General features: G+C 39.9%; 1 protein-coding gene across 1 annotated transcript; it reads left to right on the top strand.

Annotated features, from left to right (window-relative positions):
- The first annotated feature begins 15,471 nt into the window (after positions 1–15,471).
- On the top strand, positions 15,472–22,356 carry LOC120729137. The gene is made up of 11 exons (XM_040024618.1): positions 15,472–15,665; positions 16,095–16,243; positions 16,352–16,514; positions 17,157–17,504; positions 17,764–18,045; positions 18,129–18,155; positions 18,665–18,766; positions 18,901–18,931; positions 19,091–19,140; positions 19,332–19,366; positions 21,920–22,356. The coding sequence occupies exons 1-11, from the start codon at positions 15,596–15,598 to the stop codon at positions 22,001–22,003; spliced, it is 1,341 nt and encodes a 446-aa protein (XP_039880552.1). The 5' UTR covers positions 15,472–15,595; the 3' UTR covers positions 22,004–22,356.
- Positions 22,357–23,083: the final 727 nt, after the last annotated feature.

Here is a 23,083-nt window from a genome sequence, read left to right as displayed (position 1 = left end):
TGCAGGGAAATTCAATTCAGTTTTCAATGCAGTTCAGTTTTATTTATATAACAGCAAATCACAACAGCAGGCACCTCAAGGTGCTTTATATTGTAAGGTAAACCCCCTACAATAAGAGAGAGACACCCTAAATCAAACAACCCTATTTGAGCAAGCACTTGGTGACAGTGGGAAGGAAAAACTCCCTTTTAACAGGAAGAAACCTCCAGCAGAACCAGGCTCGGGGAGGGGGGCATCTGCCTCAACTGATTAGGGGTGATGGGAGGAAGGGTAAATAATAACAAATGATTATGCAGAGTAGTGTACAAACACACAGTGAGTGACAAAGGTGAGTAAAGAAAAGGGATCTATCTATCTCTCTCTCTATATATATATAATTACCTCAACAACACTTAGAACCAAGATAACATAACATAAAAAAACAGACAACAAGCATTTCTAGACTAAAAAAAACCCTGAAACTTGTGTGTGAAAAGCAAGCTCTCTTGCCAAACTCACATAATGAGCTCATCCCTGACAGGCTTTGAGGTGTTAAAACAACATTATACTTTTACTTTAGCTTTTTACGGGAAGCTGTAATTTCGATGGCCGCAAAAAATTCTTGTCAAGCAAAACCCTTTACAAGTCATACATTTGTAAAAACAACTATTAGGTTTTTTCAAGAGCAATCTCAGTCAGCAAAGTTCTCATTTGTCTAGTGCTCCTTTAAACAGTGCATTAGCGTAGTACTCAAATTCAGCACTTACAATGCTCATGCTCTATTCTCTTGCACTGTGATAAGCTCATGAATGACAAGCTTTTTGCTTCACTGATCTGCTGATTTCGAAGGAGGATATAAAAAAAGGCACATTAACAAAACCATGAACACAGTGTGAAGAAGGTGGTGCTGACCTTTAATCAAACTTCTGCTCACAAACAAACATCCAAAACAGCTCAGAGGAAGGTGACGCTTTGTTAGAAGGAAGTGTGCATATTGCAGACAGTGATAGAGATGTTGCTTCTGTATAGGTTTCCCATCATGCACGGGCAATGTTCAAAAACAAATATCTTCTTTCACTTTCTCTCCGTTTCTTTCTGATTCCCATTTTAGACCCCCCCTTTTTTGTATTTCAACTTTTGCAGTTGATACTTTTGCTCTCTCAATGATTCTCTCTAATATTGCATCCCTGCCCGACTTCCCTTTCTTCCCTCCCTTCTCTCAGTTCTTTAATCAGACCATGAAATGACTGCACATACTGGCAAGGCTATCTACTTCTCAGTGTTCATCTGAAGTGCTAATGAGGAGGGAGGGAGAAGGGAAGGAAAGGCAGAAGATGATGGATGAGGGAAGAGATGGAGAAATCAAATGATGTAGCACGGGAAGAGGCAATGGGAAAACCGAGGGGAAATGAGTGGTTCAGAGAAAAAAAGGAAGCGAGGCAATTAATAACAGAGAATGAGAGAAAGAGACAAGCGAAGAGCAAATTATGAAAAAAACAGCAGGAAGTGCAGCAGAGTGATGGATAATTCATGCATCAAGCAAAGAGCAGGCGATAAAAATTAAGGGTAAAAAATAAATTAGAGAGAAGGTGACAGGACGCAACAAATTTCATGCTTATATCTGACCTGCAAACCACACTTCTGGAGCCTAGACAGTCTCACACACACTCAAAGATAATTTTCTCAGACGATAACAGAGGCAGGATGCACGATCACCAACAGCACACTGATCAAACAAAATAGGCAGGAGATATCGATCACACGCAGAGAGAGAGAGCAGATGAGCTTTGACAGGAAAGCGGATTAGAGGCATAGGGCACAGATGATTCCCCCAACCTGCTAAGAACCCTGAGCAGAAAAAAATTAACATCGCTCCATGTGGCGACACAGGAGGGGTAAATAATTGATTATTTTTCTGCAGTCTTTTGGCAAAAATGGGCCAGAACAGAGTTTTCTCACATTTTCAAGATGAGTTTCTGAGGTTTCCTGCTGGTTAAAAGAGCTGTTGTTTGTATCTGCTAACAACATGGTTTTGTACTGTACTCGAGGCTTACATGCCTGAATGCAACTGTAAGAGGATGATGGCAGGGTAGGTTTGCAACCAGTCTGAAAAACCATCAACTTAGCCTCTTCGGCTGGCATTATTTTTGGACTTATACCCAGCAGTTATTTAGTGCATCGGTTTTTAAGAGCATGAATATGTTTGAAAAAGATAACAAGAAGTTGTAACCAGTGCTTTCAGGATTCTTTTAAGATAAGAAAATTTGCTCTCGAAGTCAAAGTACTGCATGCAATCAAAACCAAAACGTTTCCTGTACCAATAATCTGGTGTGTTATATTCACAGGCAGAATATTTCTATAGAAATCAGGTTTCAGTTAAATACAAATGAAATTTCAATTTCACAAAACAAGTTGATTAATTGAACTAGTTTAAGCACTTCTTCAGAGATGCTGCTGAAAGGTATTCCTTCCTAAAGCAGTAACCGTGACCACTGTAACATGCCAGGAATAAGTTTATAGCTTACTGCAAAACACTAACACTATTACTATTTGGACATTTATATTTATAATCATGCTTTCACTCTCTTTTGTTCGTGCATACTGCAGTGAGACAACATGTTTAAATAAGTGATTTGATTTCTGTCTTTTGTGCCGTTCCATAAAATGTGTTATTTATAGGCTTCACCCAGCTTTTGCTCTATTGATCCTGATCTCTGTCTCGTTCGCTCACAAGCTGAGCATATAGGCTTAGTCAAAACACACACACACACACACACACACACACACACACACACACACACACACACACACACACACACACACACACACACAATTTGATTGCAGGGCAAAGACTCAGCATGGCCAAAGCAGGTGCTGAAATGGAATTTGGCAACATGGCATAGACAGATTAAAGTGGAACACTAAGCACCTGGTTGGATGCTTACTTACTGTGTGCATGTATGTGTGTGTGTGTGTGTGTGTGTGTGTGTGTGTGTCGGTGCGCACATTTGTGTACGTCCAAGTATGTGAAGCCAAGGAGCCAGAGGAGCTGGACAGAACAGGCTAATAAATCCTTTCCTACAACGTCTCTGGTAATAATGACACAATTCTCACCTTTCCTCCATCTTTCTCCTCTCCTGAGACACACACACACACACACACACACACACACACACACACACACACACACACACACGCACACACACACACGCACACACACACAGGCTGGTGAGCTCTGGCATTCTGGTCTTTCTCCATGTTATGGGAACAAAACTTTACTCGTGAACATTTTTTGCCCATAAGGCCATAAGATATCTAAACTTTTGTGGACCATAAATAAAATTTCACAAACATTCAATATATTTTTATCGAACAAAAGAGGAAAACGGTCCCTCTTTAAATTGATAACAAGGTAAGATGATAGGTATCAGTGACAGCATTAGATGGCTCTGTTTATATCGAGAAACAAAAAAGCTTTCAATAGGAAAATTAGATAAACTCATTGCAGACCAGTACTGATAGACAGAGTAGAGACTTCACCTGCTGATTAAACAGATATGTACTACAACTGAAAGGTAATACTGTAGCATCAACTTGCTATGGCTTTCACTGAGTCTAAAGGCCCTGGCTGCTACTTCATGCAGCAATTCAAAATTTAAAGGGATTTATTTCATTGGAAACATAAAAAAAACATTAAAATAACGTAAAAAGATGAGATTCTTTGTGTAAAACATAATATTTCAGTAGTAACAGCAAAGACTCATCTTGAGATGCCTGTAAGCGAGCTTCTGTGCTGCTCAGCGGGATCGATTCTACCTTACATCAGATCAATTATGTATACAGGCCTGTCAAGTTGTTCTCCTTTCAGCAACTGTAAACAGACCCTCAAACAGCACCGAAATGTGGTAAAGGGTAAAGAGAAGGCATATAAAAGTATACAAAAGACTAAAATAAATAAGAGTTAACAGTAAATTGGAGAAAAGTGGTTTCCAGTACAGTGCACCTACTACTATGCAAAGCCTGTTCCTCTGACAGATGTATAATAATATCTGTGACAGTTTTAATTGATGCAGTGATGACTGTGTGGGTGTGTGGCATGACTTTCATGGCCGTGATAGTGTATATTTCTGTGCTACATCAATGCAAATAAAAAATAAATAGTTTTAAAAGTTGGTCCACCTCAAAGTGTACATGTGAATAATATAATGCAAGAATAAATGTTAAGAAAAAATTAAGATTAAAAAAATTCTTGTTTGCCTTTACGACGCAAAGCTACAACAACAAATACTTGCGTACCTGAGAATGATAATTTGGTATGATGATGGTCAAACCATACCTGCAAACAGCAAATCACACCTACCTGTCACTGAGTGGACCAAAAGACAAGCAAAGCGATCATGGATCAAATAAAACGTCTTCCTGGAGTCACAAACTGTATGGCAGGAAATCCTTTATAAGAGAAGCTTTACAGAGAAGTGTGCAATGAGACAGCATTTACAACAAAAAAGGAAGTTCTTTTCTGCTGCCCATCAAAGAAACCGAGCGCAGCCACAGTATTGCATTTCACAGTGTGAATATTTCAAGAGCACTTCTCTATTGAAATACTTTACTGATAGCAATGACAGGACTTCCCTAAACCTGTGGAATCAACTTACATGACGTACACAAAAGAGTCAGCTTTGACAAAAATCGTCAATTGAAATGAAGAAACAACATACAACACATTGGAACTGAAAGCACCCGTGTTGTTAGAGCTTCAGAGACTGGTAGTATAAACAGGAATTTGTGAAATATGAGTAAAGTGCAACAGGTTTCCCTTCAGTTTCCAGTCAGTAAACAAATACACCGGATATGGCATTGTTTCCAGGCCTCTGCTTCAGACTTAGTCAAACAAAAGAAATGACAGTGAACAATAATGAAAGTGACAAGGAGCAAATGAAAAATCTAAACGTAATTGAGTGCAATTAGACTGCACCTCTCACAGGAGGAAGTAAAATAAATAAAATAAAAATGTAATTGCATATCAGTTTTATTCATCCAATCTCTTCTGCTTATCAGGGTCATGGGGGGGAAATCCCATAGAGCGAGAGGCGGGGTACAACCTGGTCAGGTTGTCACTCTGACACATGGCTAACACAGAGCGATAGACAACCATTCACACTCACATTCCCACCTATGGGGCAATTTAGAATCACCAGATAATCTAACCCCACTAACTGCATGTCTGCATGCAAAATCCACACAGAAAAGCTGCAGGCAGGTGGAGTCTAACTGAGGACCTTGTTGCTGTGAGGCAACAGTGCTAACCATCATGCCACCGTGCTGCCCTCTGAACCCATTTATCTTTTATCTTGTTTAATTTTGTTCAAATAGTTAACTTAGAAACACGAATCAAACAGGTGAAAGGATTTAAGCTAATCTTAGAGCCCAGTGATGCTGACAGAAAGTTTGTCTTCCACATGTGTCTACCATAAGCCCGTGCAACTGAAGGCTGCCACCATGTGGACAGAACTGTGCAGTACAAGCAACAGCAACATTAAATCCACTGCAGAATAGTTGCAAATCTGAATGTTTTCTTCTTATTTTAAATGTAAAATGATATTTATGTTATATTTACAGAGGTAGCAATGAAATAAAGTATAGGCATTTGGGACTAGTTTCAAAATGCTGATTGATGACATACTGTATCTGTGTTTGGTTCTCCAGCTGCGCCATAGCACACAAAAAGGCACTTCAAAGGGTCATTAATATGGTCCAAAAATCACTGGACATCCTCTTCTCAGCACTCGCTGTCCTGAGAGGGCACACAGGATCCTATGGGACTGCACACACCCAGGATATCAGATGTTTAAGCTGCTGCCGTCTGATAGGAGGATTCAGATTGCTGAAGTCATGGACAAGCAGACTCTAGGGCAGCTTTTACAACAGGGCAATAGCCCTAATCAGTGCTAACTGCTGACCTGATTGGCTACCTCCCTGAACTGGCAATAATGTGCAGTAAACATTCATTCTTTAATTTATTAAGTCACACCTTTTTTTGCACTTTTTATAGTATTTGTCTTCTAACTTGTCTTCTATATGAATTGCAACTGTACAACAGTTAAGCCACTGTTCACTTCATAATTTAGTTCATTTGTAATTTAGACATCATGAATTAATCCAGATTATAACCTTAACTTAAACATGGCCATGCGGTTGTCAGAGTGCTGCCAAAAATGAAATGTCTGAGAGTGACAGCCTAACTTTGAGTGAGTTAGTAAAAGGTGTGACATTGATGCATACATTATGCAGTTTAAAAACACATCTGACAGCAACTTTTAGACGTCTCACATACCTCTCTGATGAACTGTGCACTACTTTTTGCTTTAGGCATTACAGTATAGCGTGCAAAAAAGTGCATGACTCATCTCAGTTGGTATTTGGCTCTGCATAGCAATCATTTCCGATACAAGATGCAAAAACCCATGGCGTGTGCTGCTGAATACACAATATACTGCTAGTTGTGTACCTGAATGTAATATCTGGGTTGGTCGTAGTAAATTGTCATACTTGGTTTTACACATTTCAAAGAAAAGTGTTAATGTTTTACTCACATGAAAAGTTAAACTTTTATTTATTTACTTCAAAAAATGGCAGCAGGTAGTATTAACCTTAAATGTGAAAGAAAGCTGTCACTGTACTCGTTAAGGAAATGAGACTTATTATAGAGGAAAACCTCAGACTTGAAAGAATTGGCTCTGTTTTTTGGGTTACACTACCTGAACCAAAATAGTTTGGACTGAAAATGTTCCAGTGTTAGGAGATTGTCAGAAGCCACACACACACACACACACACACGGATGTGTTCGGCTGCTGTTTGGTACAGTGCAGGTATTGTTTGTAATGCTTTTTCCCAGGTGTTGTCACTTTGAATAATTCTTTGACATAATTCAGCATGAAACGAAATTTTAAATGCAGGAGGCACACGCTGAGCAATATATTGAAACGTACTAAAGTCACGAAGAGCTGGAAATTCAGGTGATAATTTGCTGTAGTTGTGTTTAAAATTAAATTTCTTTATATTTATACTCTAAAATTACTGGCGTTAGCCAAGACTTGGCACAGTAACTGACACTTTTGTGTCTAATGTCTTATTTTGTCAACTCATGTTAAAAAATTTATTCCACATTAATTCAGTGTTACTGTGCCCAATATGTTCCCTCAAAGAGTCCATAGCGTTGGATAAGCTCGACTGGTCTTAAGGAGACTTAACGTGGGAATAAAACGGCCAAAAACTGAATAAAACTGTCAGTATTGTGAAATAACTACAGCTAGGATGCTCCATCAAATCCTCTATGCAATGTCGTACTGAGATGTCAACTTCAGTTAGCGTGCTAATTAGCTAGTTAAAGTTATTTATAAAAGTAAAGTGGTGGTTTGAACTGTCTTGAACTGCTGTAGCAAAAGCTATTTTGGCCTGTTAAGTGGTTTGAGAGAGAACTTTGTGTGTTCTCTAAAAACAAAAATGTGCAACCGCTTAATTACCTTAAATACTTAGTTTAGCAATGCTCACATGCATCCTAAAAAAAGACACACTTCCGGGAACAGTTGCGCACAAACACACACACACACATAGGTTAATGTAGTCCAGCAGGTGTCATATTTATGGTCATTCTTACCTTTCATAACAGAAGTCTTCGAAGTTGAGCTTCCCATGAGATAAAGGGAGCAGGAATTTCCTAACGCCTTAACCTGAAGAAATATACGGGAAAGACGACTTGTTAAAAAACACTTTACAAATGTTATCTGAGTGAACAGTCAAATTAGAGGTTAACCAGTTTTACCCATGATGCCAAAATCTGTATGTGCTCAAGAGAATAAAAAGAACTATTGTATATTGTATTACTTTTTATATTAAGATGTGACACTTGGCTTTGTTCTGTATCTAAATGTATAGAGAACACAGCACTGAGTGTATGAATATATGCTTAAACATGGCTTGTAGTCAAATGGTCACTAAGTGTAAAAGTCCAGCCAAAGAATGCAGAGCTCACTCAGTGCTGGATGGAGACTAATGAGCACAAAGTGTTTATACTGAGAAAGAAATATGCTCAACAAACTCTGAGTCTAACCCTAAACTCGGAGCGGATTATGCATGCCAATGTGGACCATTTGTATATCTTAAAAAGCATGATGGGAAAAAATATTTTTAATGATAGTTCACTCAAAAAATATTATCATTCAGGTTTTTTTTATTAATGAGAGAAGCTGGAATCTACCGGGGATAGGGACAGGGACAAAATACAGCTAAAGAAAAAGATAAATATCTGAATCTAGACATGACTTTCTCACGGCCTCTTCTGTCACGCCAACCCTTTGCATATTTCCCTCCTGCCTCACAGCTCCATCTTCATCATCCGTTGTCCAGTATATGCACTATCCTTGTTCCTCTGCACATGTTCAAACCATCTCGGCCTCTAACTTTGTCTTCAAGCTGCTTAACCTGAGCTGTTTCTCTGATGAACTCATTCCTAATACTGTCCATCCTGCTCTCTCCCAAACTTTGAGCATCTTCAGCTCAGCCACCAGCTCTGAACCATACATCGTAACAGGGCTCACCGCTCACTCTTATAAACCTTCCTTCAGAATTGAACCTGGTTTCAATCTGTGAAGATATTTTAGAGTAAAATGCACTGGTCTGTGACCCAATGTTTTGTGTTTAATTTTCTGTTCATGTTATATTTGTTGTTCTTGCTTCTAGTTTCGTTTTTTTAGTGCCACATGCTTCAGTCTGTCTCTCAGTGTCAAGTCCAGATCTTTTTGAATTGTCTCATGTTTCCTGTTTTATTTTGATAGTCCCAATTCTGCGTGCGGTGTATCTAGTTTTGGTTCCCCTTGGTCCCATTATGTCTGACTACTCCCAGCTGTGCTCTCCTTCTCTGATTACTCCGGTTTGTATTTAAGCCCTGTTTTCCTTGTGCTGTGTTTTGTCATTAACCATCTCTCTCTCTCTCTCTCTCTCTCTCTCTCTCTCTCTCTCTCTCACACACACACACACACACACACACGGCTGTGTGTTTCTTTGCTGCGGTCCTGGTTGGGGTTTCTAGCTCATGTTCCTTATTTTTTAGTTTCTTGAGGTTTTGGGTTTGTTTTGTGAAGTTCTTGAAAAGTGTCTCCAGAAAATAAAGCTGCATTTTGAGGTTATTCCTCCATCTGAGTGTCCTGCATCCTGCTTACCACAGAGCACGTACCATGACACTGTGTTCAAACATCCATCCATTTGTTTCCACTTATCCTTTTCAGGGTCGGGGAAGCTGGAGTCTATCCTAGCTGTCATAGGGGTACACCCTGGACAGGTCACCAGTCTGTCACAGGGCTAACATACAGAGACAGACAACCATTCATGCTCACATTCACACCTACGAGCAATTTATATTAATCAATTAACCTATCCCAACTAAGTGCATGTCTTTGGACAGTGGGAGGAAGCCAGAGTACCCGGAGGGAACCCATGCAAACTCCACACAGAAAGAGTTTGCATGGGTGGACTTGAACTCAGGACCTTCTTGCTGTGCAGTAACAGTGCTAACCACTGTACTGCCCCTGTGTTCGAACACTCATTTTAAATTTAAACTCTTAAAGTTGTTTCAGGCTCATCTTCACACAAATATTCCCAGTATTTTCCAACAATATCCCAATCTCGAAAAGCGCTATATAAATGCAATCCATTATTATTATTATTAACTGTGACAAGCATTTTTCCATCACTGTGACCAGTCACAAAACAACAAATGATAGCCCACTTATTAGTGTTTAGTGTTTAAGCTTCATTTGGATTAACTGCATTTAAATACTGTCTGATACAGTAAATTGTTCAGCGCAGAGGAAATTTCTGACAATCTTACCACTGCCTTACTGTCCAGAGAAGATAAACATAGCCTATATATTAAAAATGGTTCTGCGATGTCCAGTGATCACCATCTCCTGTATGGCCCTACCTCACTGATTGATTCGACAAGTGCTCATAGCAAAAAATAAATCTCTAACTGGGATTTCATGTTCGTAAAGACTGGGAAAGTTGTGTGCTCCGATATGTGGTTTGACACTGGCTGTGTGAGCAAGGAAATGAAACCCAGACAGCTGTAGGCGCATGACATCAGACTTAAAGTTTGTTGAAAACATGTTATGCCCAACTTGCCTTAGCTCTCTTTCTTGAACCAAAAACAGTTTCCCCTCATCTCAGGGGCAACAAACCTGCTTTCTGGAAAATGAAGTTGCATATAATTTGTGGGGAAAAAAGTGCAGAAGGAAAGTGGATGCAAAAAGTACAAAAAAATGCAAAAATGTTGTTGTATAGGAAAGAAAAGCACAGATGTGATTAGAATAATTAGCTCTGTTACAATGTTATGCAAAGTTGATTAAAAAAACTCTAAGGTTTTTGGTCCTCCTCATCCGTTACCCAGTGGTTATTTACAGCCGCGGTCAGATAACAGATTGCATATATAAATGCAAAGAATTTCACCTATGATATCAAGTGCTATTCAAAACAACCTCAGTAATTTCTGGATGCATTTGCATGTGTGTGTTTGCACCAGTGTGTTTCTGTGTGTTAAATGAAAGTCCTTGCCTCCCACTGCCAAATGTTTCACCATTTGGTCTCCCAGATAGAGAGGTGGCTGATAAATACTGTTATCTGTAAATGACTCATCGTCACTTTCAATATGGCACCAGGGCTCTTCATAGGGAAGCAAACTACTGTAAAGGTTCTCTGTATCAACAGCAATATGAACTATAGAGTAACGGGCAAAAGCAATATTCCATTGGTTTTGTTAGTCATCCATCCATCCATCCATCCATCCATCCATCTTCATCCGCTTTATCCAAGCAAAGAGGCCCAGACCTCCCTCTCCCCAGCCACCTCCTCCAGCTTATCCGGGGGAACACCAAGGCGTTCCCAGGTCCGCCGAGAGATATAATCTTTCCAGCGTGTCCTGGGTCTGCCCCGGGGCCTCCTCCCGGTGGGACATGCCTGGAACACCTCACCCAGGAGGCGCCCAGGGGGCATCCTTGTCAGATGCCCGAACCACCTCAGCTGGCTCCTTTCGATGTGGAGCAGCAGCGGCTCTACTCTGAGCCCCTCCCGGATGGCCGAACTTCTCACCCTATCTCTAAGGGAGAGGCCAGCCACCCTTCGGAGGAAGCTCATTTCTGCCGCTTGTATCCGCGATCTCGTTCTTTCGGTCACTACCCACAGCTCGTGGCCATAGGTGAGGGTAGGGACGTAGATCGACCGGTAAATTGAGAGCTTCGCTTTTACACTCAGCTCCCTCTTCACTACGACGGACCGGTGCAGCGTCTGCATTACTGCAGCTGCAGCCCCAATCCGTCTGTCGATCTCCGGCTCCCTTCTCCCATCACTCGCGAACAAGACCCCGAGATACTTGAACTCCTCCACTTGGGGCAGGAAGTCATCCCCGACCCGGAGTGGGCACTCCACCCTTTTCCGGCTGAGAACCATGGCCTCAGATTTGGAGGTGCTGATCCTCATTCCCGCTGCTTCACACTCGGCTGCGAACCGTTCCAGTGCGAGCTGGTTTCCTTAGTCATGCATAAAATATTGTCTTGTTAATTTTCAAACGTGGAGCTAACTACTGTGTGCAGTGCATGATTACATGATTGTTTTGTCAATCAAAAAAAGAAAAAAACCCTCACAAAATGATATGTGATGTTACAATATTAAAACTGCACGTTTACTGTCACAAACAAAGCTATCTATATGACGAAGGTTTACTGCTTTTATATCACAAGAATGAGACAAACACTTGTTAAAACTCCTTGACCCAACAACATATCAGTAATAATATAACTGTGATATTCAATTTTTGGTACATTAGGGGTAGCAGGGGTAATAATAACAGGGGTCATGCGAAAGAACAAATGAAGCAGTGGTCTACCTCTAAGAAGTGCTTTAGAGTCAGTTTGTCTGCAGACTAGAATAAAAATAAAGTTTAGTCATTTTAAACCTAAACAAATGCATGGAACAAACATTACGTTGAAATAAACAAATGCAAAAAATGATATGAATGGCAAGAGCAAGGTCTGCTCTGATCAAACTCAATTTTCACTTCTTTAAGGTCATTTTCAATAACCATTTAGGTCCTTTATTATTTTATTCCATTTGGTCTCAGCGTTAAAAGACAGAGAAGGGGAAAGACAAGAGGTCAGAAAACTGGACGATTATGTAAGCGCATGTTTTCTGGGGACAGTGCAACAGGGAGAGAGTCACCAAGAGTGCACAATAGTAGGTCAGATTGTGGCAAAGCATCCGCTGGGATTTATTCATATAGGCCAGTGACATTAGAAAATAACACATGCAGTGAAACTGAGAACTTCCTGGCACTGTGAACCCCCTTTAAAAGAATATGTGTGATTCATGTCTTCACGTCTGTGGCATATCTGTTTTTGATAACATGATCATTGTAAAAAGATGCAGTTTTGTGTTGTGTCAAATTCTCTTTCTTTACAAAGGTTTCGAGGTCAAATCTTGATATATATATAAAAAAAAAACCCAGAGCAATTTTATGAAATAGTGACTGAAAACATATCACAGTTGTGAAATATTATGGACTGCAGGGTGCAGTGTATTTGTACAGAATGTACCCACATGTCTGTACCCACATTGAGTTATAAATTGCATCACTTCATCCTTCGACTCCATTATCCAGGTCAGTGAAAGGCTTCCCACAGGAGCTAATCACTGTCTCCACAATGTTCCAACACTCAGGAACCAAAGACAGTGATCGCAAACACACAAGAATAAATGAATTTAGTTATTAAAAATATTGTAGTATCCATATTATAAACATCTTTATTAAAAATTAAGCGTCATCGCTCTTGTATGGACACAATTTGTAAAAAAGAAGATGAAATTTTCCCAAACGTTACACATAATACGACTGCTTAAGTACTCAAAAAGCTCTAACTACAAACCTCATTCACCCAGCATGCTTTCTTTATCCAACATTCACACTCTGGCTTCATTGTCTTGCCCAAGGTTACTCAGGCAGGTAGGCTGGAGCACACTGGATCAAACCACTGACTGCTCTACCTACTGAGCCACAGCCACCCCTCGTTGTTCTCTTTCACTTTGCTTTTCATTCCTGTTTTTATGTACATTGTTCTCTCTTCTCTTTGCCTCACCACCTCACAAACACTATCAGATTTTGTGGTGTTGATGTCACACACGGCCTCCCTATGCTTTTTCACTGCTGCAGTTTCTTGTTTTTAAATGCCAAACACTTATATCAATATACGTGCAATACTTTAATAGGTTTGGTCACTGTTTTTTGTTCACTGGAAATAATAAGATGTTAATAGACTTGTAAAACTGATCTATACAGTATATCTATAGTATATAGTATATCTCTATTACTATAAGCAGATTAATATACGACAAACTAATCATTAGATGAAGCAGTGTTCTTTATTGCCTTATAGTTGCCTGCTGGGATAATTCAGAGTAATCACACAGCACATAGTTCAGCGGGTTTGCGTCAGCTCGTGTCCTTTCATTATTGCTTTTTTTCCAGTTAAATTAAAGAGACTTAAAAAGGGAATCAGTTTGCACCCTCATTCTCCAACCTAAATTTATGTGCTTGTAAGACTCTGAAATGAATTTCTAAGGAGCATAACGTTCTGTACTTTCTCTCGGTCATTTAGTTATTCTATTATTTCCATTGAACATAAGTCCAAAATTTTGAGACAGAAAATATGATATACAGCTCAGACTATTATGGCGGTTGTCTCCCACAACAAATGAAAAGAATAAATGCAAAATATACACTTCCTGTAATTTCCACATCACTTGTTTTTGCCTGTTCCTCTTACCCACACTCAGTAGCCAGCTGAACCAGGCGTTCAGGGCACATAAAACATGTCAGAGTCCTCGTCACAGACTTCAAACACCTCTTTGAGCTGCTTCACAAATATCAGCAGGCTGACTTCTTTGTCCGTTTTTGTCTTTGTTCTTTTCTGTCGTTTCATTTGATCCACAGCAGACACACGACATCGTTTGAAAAACTGCAGCAGTGCATGTCCACGTGTGACGCAAACCTTGTGGATGTCGATGCCTGCTGCACGCAGAGGACGAGCGATGCTGGTGGTGGACAGTTTGGTGGAATTTCTCTCCCTCGTGAATCAGTTCTACTAAAGGAACGGGGTGAGGGGAAGAGCACAACTTTATTCATGAAGTTTAAATTTATTATACAAGTCATCTGCCAGTGGCTCCATAGTGTATCTAACAAGCAATAGGTCCCTGGTTTGATTCTGGAAGGAGACACATCCCTATGGTTCTGCATCAGGAGTGACAGGATTACCCATTGTGAATAAGGGTGTAGCTTATTCTTCTTCTTGTCTATAAATTTATTGTCAAGTTACAACATACCCCAAGTAACACAATATGGCTACACTCACTTATAAATTGCTACGCCAGACAAACTGGAGTGCAAGTTTGCACTTATACTACAAGGAAGAGACAGTTTTTTCACCTTCCAGTAAACAAAGAAGTTTGTGTTTTATTTAGACAAAAAAATGACTGAACACCAATAAAAGTTTAAAGTGCTGTTCAGGACTCTTCGTTTTGAATGAATGCATTTACTGCTCCTGCATATCTATTTGTATGAAATGTTAGCAGGCCTAATCTTCCTTTGACGAATGAGTAATGAAGTAGGGCTCTTCCGTGACTAACATAGTCAAGTTTGGAGATGTTGATTCAGTTTATAAACATCATGTTTCCTGCAGTTCTTGGATTAATCCCCCCCCTCCATCACTTTTCTACCATCATCTGCAGATGTGGCTGTTCAAAGCTCTCCCCACACTTTTAAACTGTTTTTAGGCTAGGTTTTTTTTTTTTGGCTACTTTGATTCATCCTGTTCAAATAGGTACAGTAAAAGCACATAGCAAAGTGGCAGGAATAGAGTTTTATGACAGACAGCAGCACAGACAGGGATAACAGGGGAAAACTGGGAACAGCTGTGTTAGTGGGTAGATAAGATCAGGAGATCAGTAGTTGCTGCTTCTTGAGAAGGCAGTCAGGTGACTAAACAGGGAAAAAAGTCCAGGGCCATCTGGTGGACAGATGGAAAACTCTGGTCCCAAAGTCCCTTCTGTCATACTTCTGTCACTGGCAGCAGTTTTAGGACTTTCAGCATCAGATTAGCAACACACCTGTTTCTGTAATATCAGAAATAGAAACTCTGTGACACAGGAGCACCTTCACCGAAACCACAACCTTCATTTAGTACAGGTAATAGCAGCTGTGTGTTTTGTTCCCTTGACATCCTCATCACATTCGATTTCTGAGGATTCAGTTTATGTACCTAGAGATATTTTCTTCTTAAGTTTGTGGTTTACTGCACTGCTGGCCAGCTGTTTCTTCCCATCACAACACACATGTGATCTGTGAAGTCTAAAAAAGGAAGTGTGTTTACTTCCCCCATTGCTTCTCAAGAGGATGTCATATGCATTAAGAAAACACAGAGCGGCCAAGTGAGAGAGAAAAAGAAGGAGCGAGAGAGATACACAGCCTATGTAGGTGTTTTCTTCACTTCAGTCGGTCTTGCTGATGCGTTAAGGATGCACTCAGTTAGTGGTGGACGATCATCCTGGGCATGTGCTCTGTTACTGGTCTCTCTCCAACTTTGGGGTAAGTTTCACGCAGTAGATGTTTCTTAGTATAGTGTTTTTGTCAAATTTTGATTTGTTAAGATTAACAATCACTATGATATGTGCCTGGTAGAAGATCTGTTAAATGTCTGCTAGGAGTAAAAAGTAATCGATGTTTGATTTCCATTAAATTTTTAATTTTTAATACACACAAAAATGTCTTTTCCTGCCTATAATTGTACCTAATATTTAGGCACCCTATCTATCTAGAGTTTCCTATCTAGAGTTTCACAACTGATTTTGGTTTAGCTGTAATCACAAGTTTGGTACAAAGTGAATGTCGACACATCTTGTAATGACCGCTGTGTTTTCCCATGTGTGTTAAGAAACCTGTTGCTCCATTCGAAGACACATTTTTGAGATTTAGCTGATTCCTGCTAAATGTTATAACCTTAGTGTTACTTTATAGGACGACTTTCTGCTTCCACGACCTCGGTCACTCTTCCAGCTCCTACCCTGGAGATCTATTCGAAGTCAAAGGACTCCGTGGTCCTGGTCTGCCGAGCCCCCGAGGGTAACACTGGGGTTTTGTTCATGCTTTACGAGAGGAGAGAAAAGGTAGTTTAATATGTTCTTTTTTCAAATGAATGCATATTTTTGGAGCGTGTTGAGTTCCTCCTGAGCTGCAGCAATTTTATTGCTTTCTTTTTGTTTTATTCTATTGAGGTGGATTCTCGGGATCTGCCCTCTCATGTTGGAGAAGTTCAGTTTACTGTTAGGATACAAGAATGGGTCCCAGGCCAGAGTAAACTTTTCTGCTGTCTGTACAGGAGCCAGGAGGGTCACTACAGCGCATTCAGTCCATATTTGCAACTGGAGGACCAAAATGGTTTGTGTGTTTGATGGAAACTCTTATTTACAGCTCTGATTTTGACCCTCTTTTGCTTTAACAGAGACTTGGTTCTGATTTAAAAAGAAAAACACATCCTTCGCACACTTCATATTATATGAATTTATTTTTAATTAAAAAAAAGGGAGAATTAAGATGACACGGGTCAATGAGTCGGATGTGGTCGAGGCTGTCGTTTTTCATTGTATTCAAAACGGAACAAATACGTTTTCTGTGTTAATCGGCTGGGTTAATCGGTAGTGATTCCACATGTGGTTTAAAACAATAAACACTCCCATCCGCTTCCACTCCAGCACAGCAAACACACTGCTGAATGCAGGTGCTCTCTGCGGTCTCTTATTGTCCTCCTCTCTGTGGGTGTGTATAGTGGTAGTTACATCCTGCTCTTCATAGAGAAACCACACACCCCCACACACGGAAACCCATGAAACACAATATCTACCGGCTTAAACTGTTGACAGTTACAAAAGGAAGTCTGACAAACCAGACGCTGGCCTATCTTCTTTTTCTTTTTTTTGTTGCAGCTTTTACTTTTATTGAGAGTCTAGAATTAATCTAGTAACAAAACATGGAGAGATAATGGCTTCCCCCTACTGTCTCCATTCCTTTTCTGTCATGTAGACACCTCCCTCCCACCTCCAGTCTTGTCTGTAGAGCCTTCCTCAGGTGAGGTCAAACGCGGGGACCTGCTGTCCTTCAGCTGCACAGTCCCGGCCCATCCACAGTCGCAGTCAAACAAACCGACAAGCTTCCTTTTGTTGAGGACCGCTAAACAAACAGGGACGGCATCTGTTATCCAGCAGCCCCGGGCTAGCCAGGTATCAAACTTCCAGCTGCAGCCGGGAGTCTTCACTGTGGGGCCAGTCAGGGGAGGAGAGGAGGGAGAGTACACCTGCCTCTATCAAATGACCAAAGAAAGCGGACTGGTTAATTCCACTGTGAGCAACGTAGTTCCAATCACCATTACAGGTGAAGACGTATGACTTTTTGCAACCTTTCTTCTGTGATGTTTTTTACATGTTAATGTGGTACTTGTAAATATTTTAGACCAAAAAATTGTATTTCAGGTAATGGATTCATTCCTTTAGGTAGAACATTAACACAAGAGGACTAAGAATTGTAAATATTGTTGCATCTATTCAATTTTTGTCATTTGTTTTCTGCCTAATTAGTAATCCAGTTAGCTAATTATCTGAATACTATTTGCTCTTATTTCACGTGCTCCCAGACATCCTGCCGGCGCCCAATCTTCACCTTGAACAGCAGACAGATGTGTGGCATTTACTGTGCATAGGGTCTGCTGCATACCCCGGCGCTGTGTTCTCTCTCTACCTGGTGGATGGTGAATTTCCTATTGCAACATTTCAGGCAAACATTGTCGCGCATCAAGCCACCTTCCCACTGCCTGTCCAGGACTCTCCAGTGGCTCTATACCAGTGCCAGTACAGTGTCCTACTGGGAGAGACATGGAGCAAGTCTGAGCACAGCAACCCTTTAACTGTAACCAAAGGTACGGACTTACACTTCTAATGGTATGTGAGTGAACTGACCTTTAGAGAAACTGCAGCTGATTCTCCCTTTTTTATATTTAAGGGAATTCCCCACCACCAACATCAACAGGTAGGCTATTAGCATGCCTTTTTTGTTGTTGTTGTTCTCATACCTAAAAGTTCTGCAAGACTTCAACTGGTCTCCCTACCGGATCCTCACATAATAACACATTAGTCCACCTTAGAGTCACTTTTCAGTATGCAGAGCAGTCCATAAGAGCCCATAAACACGATGGTATTACTATAAAGGCCACATGACTGGTAACCAGGAAAATGTCTGCAAAGCTTGTTGCAGATGCGACAGGTTCTTTTGTGAAAGGATGTAATTTAATCTGAATCTGTTAAACTTAATTTATTACATTTATAATTTATTTATTTTTTAGAATTTATCAAAATACAAAATGCATCTTTTTCAATAAACTAAAAACGACATTTTTTTTTTCTTCACATTGGAATGGAGCTCTCCATTGCATTGGAAAATGATACTAGCACTTTAAATCAAATCTGTTGTAATACTTTACATACTTCACAACTGGGTTTTTTAAGTATTTAATATTAATACTAGTTTGATGTTTGCAGATTCATTAAATCTGGACTGGCCTCTCATTGTGGGCTCTTTGTCAGCCGCGGTGTTGATCCTCTGTTCTTTGGCAGTCGTGATCATAGTGGTGCACAGGAAAGGTATTTCACACAAAAGCTCTGCTTTGTTATAAATACTCTGATGCTTTAAGCTATGTTTTCATGCTGATTTAATTGCCTTCGTTTGTGAAAGGCATTAATTTCTCTTTTCCTATTCATTTCACCCACTTTTAAAGTGAAAGCAAGAGCAGAAGAAAGACAGAAAAGGTACTGGTTTTCTTAACTGGTCTAAAAAAGAGCATTAAAATACTTTTTCATGAAGTTATAATGAGAAATACAAAAGAAAAAAGCTACTTCTTTGAAGACGGCAACATACAATGCCTTGGATATTGTTGTAATACATTTTTGTGTGCTGCACTATTTTAGGGAGGATACGCAGTTCTGGTCTCAGGTTCACGCGAAGGATCATATAGTTGGTGAGAATTTCCCTTCAGAACCAAATTTCCCCTTCAGGATTTCAAGCTTATTCTGTTTTTATTCACGTCTCATTCATCCAAATTCTCACAGGCACAAAGCATTGCAGGAGTAATCAGCTTAATGAGACGAACACTAATGACTGATTGATAATGTGACTAATGTGAGCTTGTTTATTATTCTTTTTCCTCAGACATTACACTCACACGTACAACCTTCCCTTCTGAGGTAAGTATTAACATCACCTAAACCTCCAGCTGCTAATATAAATTCTCAGGAGAGTCATCAAATGGAAAAAATATTTGCCCTTGTTCTTCCCTTTCTGTCAGAGGATTGTGAGCTAAACGATAAGGTTGTCTGGCTTTGTGTTAAACCGCTAGTCAAACCAACAGTTAGCCTCTGTCATGTCAAAAAGAAAGTTTTTACATGACTCTGCACTCCTGTGAAAAACCAACTGAACAGTAACTCGTAGAACCAGGAAGAAATAACTTGAAGTAACTAGTTTCTATATTACTTCATCAGTCTCTCACATTCCTCTGGGGGAATTTTGTTTCACTCTTTTTAACAATGCTGTTTCAGTAAGGTTAGGTTTTTGTGCAGTTATTTATGCACAGCTCTTTTAAGGGCCTGGCACAATGTTTCACTTTGACTGGGCTACTTCAAAACCTCGAGTCTTTTCTTTTTCCACTACTTGTTGTTGGGATCATTGCCTTGTTACATGAACCATTTTCAGCCATATTTTGGCTGTCAGACAGATGGCCTCGCATTTAACTCTACAACACTTCAGTATACAGAAAGATTCATAGTTGACTCAATGACTCCAAGGTGTCCAGGTCCCATGGCTGCAAATACAAATATATGCAAATATACCCTCCATCATTGTGGTTAACAGTCGGTATTAGGTGTGTGTTCTGATATTCTTGGTTTGGTTTTCGCCAAAAATGGTGCTGTCCATGGTCAGACATCTCCACTTTGGTCTCATTTGTTTTTTCAGATGCAACATAACAAATCTAAGCCGTGCAGCCATGCCATGAACCCTTCCAAACAAGTCATATGTGCCAATTGAGATCTGTAGAAAACTTGGGTTTTGAGCTTTTGGTGGTCTGACCTTGGGGTGACTTTGCTGGGACTTCCACTGCTGGGAACATTGTGTTAACATACTAGAATGCTCCACACAAAGTCAAAACTTCTGCTTTTATAGAGACAAGTTTTCACACCTATGAAGTTTGTTATAAATATGAATTATCTGATGCTTGAAATTGGATTTATTAACAAAAATAAAATACACTATACCATGTACTGCACAGTAAACCAATCCTTTAATCATGGTAGACTTTGCAATAGCAAAACTTCATGCTAACCTTCACAGGGACGCAGAAATAGGTCAGTTTAGACTCAGCTCTCTCTAATGCAGTTCTGCCTCTTTCTTTTGGAATTTCTGGTATTTCCAGGACTTTTTTGTTTCTGCTCTAGATTTACTCTGACAAACTATGGTAAACTTCATGAATCTGGTCGCTTTAAACACACGCACGCACACACACACACACACACACACACACACACACACACACACACACACACACACACACACACACACACACACACACACTATATCTAATCAACAACACCCCCTCCCAAGCATGCTGTCACCTCAAACCCACACCTACAGTATTCCTCATTAGCGCTGTTACACTGTGTTTGAGCATGTGTTTCATTAGCTGCAATCACTTTCATTAATTAGCTTAATGAAGGGCTCTCATCAGGCTAAAGTCTCTCTCCAGGCTCTCGCTGATATGCGCCGAAGCCGTCTAAGAGGACAGAATGCGGCTGTCACCAGATGATGCAAAAAGTAACCAACCATTACCAAAAAGGAGATGTGTCTCCATCTCATCTGCTTCTTAAGCAGCAGTAGTTTAATCAGGATTCAGAAATGATTTTTTTTTTTTGTATTATATGTTGATTGTGACGCATATTATTACACTCTGTTGCTGCACAACGAGACAGAGATGATCATTTCATGTTGGTCAGAATCCTCTGATGTGAAACTGTTTCATTAGCTAAGGAGCTATGAGTCTGGAGGAGGGGAGGCCTGAAAGACAGAAATGAAACACAGAACTGCAAAAACACAAGCAGCTTATCTGAAATATGGCTACGTTCCAAACTGTGAAAAAGGGAACTTTAATGTCATGGGATAGAACAAGGGACAAATGAGGAACAAGCAAGGAACGTAACTCCACCAAGGCTGAACATTTCCTTTCACACCATGAGTTTAGTCCTGGGATTTAGGAGTATAACTGACTAAAAATTATGAAATCTCTAATATAACAGCGTGATATGTGCTTGTGAAATATATGGCACAAAATTCACAATCTGGAAGTCTGATATAGACCGATTCTTAAGTCAGTCACTTTGGTAAAATATTCATGTAAATCTGTCCTTATTTTTCTTAAATTTTAAGATCAAATTTAGGAGAAAAGATCAATGATTGTAAGAAAACAACACAAATTACACAGGATTCAACAAAGTGCCAGACCACATATGGTTTTTAGGAGGACTATATCTGGAGGAATGACTAATATAATATATTCCATTGTGAAACCACCTAAGGTGTTTGTTGTGCTGTTTTAGCCATCCTGATATGCTAAGTTGCTGGTAGCTATGAGCAAACATGAAAATATTTTTAGCAGTGAAAGCAGTAGATAGGATATGAACTATGCCACAGGAAATTACATCAAGCTTAGATCTTTAATAGGTTGTCTGTTGGTGTTTGTTTGTGCGCAGGACTGGGTCAGCAGGGACACCGAAGCGACATCCAGAGCCCCTCTCTGGAACCCTCTTTCAACATTCACAACACAGATCCATTAGAAATGTTTGCCGCCACCCCTCCCCCTCTTTCTCCATGAGCGCGTGTGTGAGTGTGCCTGCGTGTGTGTGTGTTTATTATCATAGTTTATCAATGTAGCATCAGTTGAAGGTTACACAGCAGGACAGGAAAGGCTATTTCCTCAGTTCCTATTTCAAATGCAGCAGTAATTGTACAATTAGACAGGATGTGATGCTTGTTTAATGTTTCTAATAACTGAGCCAGTCTAAATAGAGATTTTATTATTGCTGTTATGAGGCTTGTTTTCTTCTGGAAGCATTTTTGATTTTTTTTTTTAAATGTTTGGTTGTAAATAATTGTATTAAAATAAGAGCAAAACTGAAAAGATTTAAATGTGTCTTTTATTATCATAATGATAATAATGATAAAAGAAACTGACAAATATCGTCTCATGACTGTTTCACAAGCTGCGATGTTTTTACGTTGAAAGTTTAGCCTTGATCTTGGAACAAAGCCGCTGACAGAAAACTCTCACGTCAAGGTCTGTTTGGAAAGTGCTCTGGAGATTAGAATTATTATACAGGATCTTCACCATCAGATGGAGTTTAGTCTAAAACTCAAGCTCGTCATATGAGATTGTTTTGACAGATGCCATGTCTCATGTGTATCTGTGTCATCTCATAATAATCTCCCGTGTCCGACTGCACAGGCTTCACGTTTATTATAATTTACAGCATTTCATAGTGCATTTGACAGGCTTACAGTATATGCCAGCACAATATTTACTTTCTCAAAAAAGGTGTTTATTTGTGTAGAGCTTACCAAATCCTCAAAACTTTTCTAAGTAAAAAATTCAAGCAGGTTGCCTAATCTTGCAACCTTGGTTTGTTATATATCTGCATTTATAACCGGGTACAGGTCAGGACACGGACTAATGGTGTGCTGCATGCATTTATGATACATTGCATAATGAGTGTGAAGGAAAAGGCAACCAAAAAGTTAACTGACCTGCTGTAGTTTTGTTAGATGTTCTGTAGAGGGCACTGTTTCTGTAACTTTTCAATGTTTAAATCATCTTGCAGGACAACAGAACAACTGAAATTTGTCAAGCCGATCTCCTT

This window comes from Simochromis diagramma, unplaced genomic scaffold (assembly GCF_900408965.1).
Source record: "Simochromis diagramma unplaced genomic scaffold, fSimDia1.1 OVJJ01000302.1, whole genome shotgun sequence".
Classification (NCBI taxonomy): Eukaryota; Metazoa; Chordata; class Actinopteri; order Cichliformes; family Cichlidae; genus Simochromis; species Simochromis diagramma.
This window is presented reverse-complemented; position numbering and strand designations above follow the sequence as displayed.

Coding starts and splice junctions, on each gene's coding strand:
- LOC120729137 (XM_040024618.1), top strand. CDS start 15,596: ATGCACTCAGTTAGTGGTGGACGATCATCCTGGGCATGTGCTCTGTTA. Junction 18,932..19,090: donor GCAGAAGAAAGACAGAAAAG/GTACTGGTTTTC, acceptor GCACTATTTTAG/GGAGGATACGCAGTTCTGGT. Junction 19,141..19,331: donor CGCGAAGGATCATATAGTTG/GTGAGAATTTCC, acceptor CTTTTTCCTCAG/ACATTACACTCACACGTACA.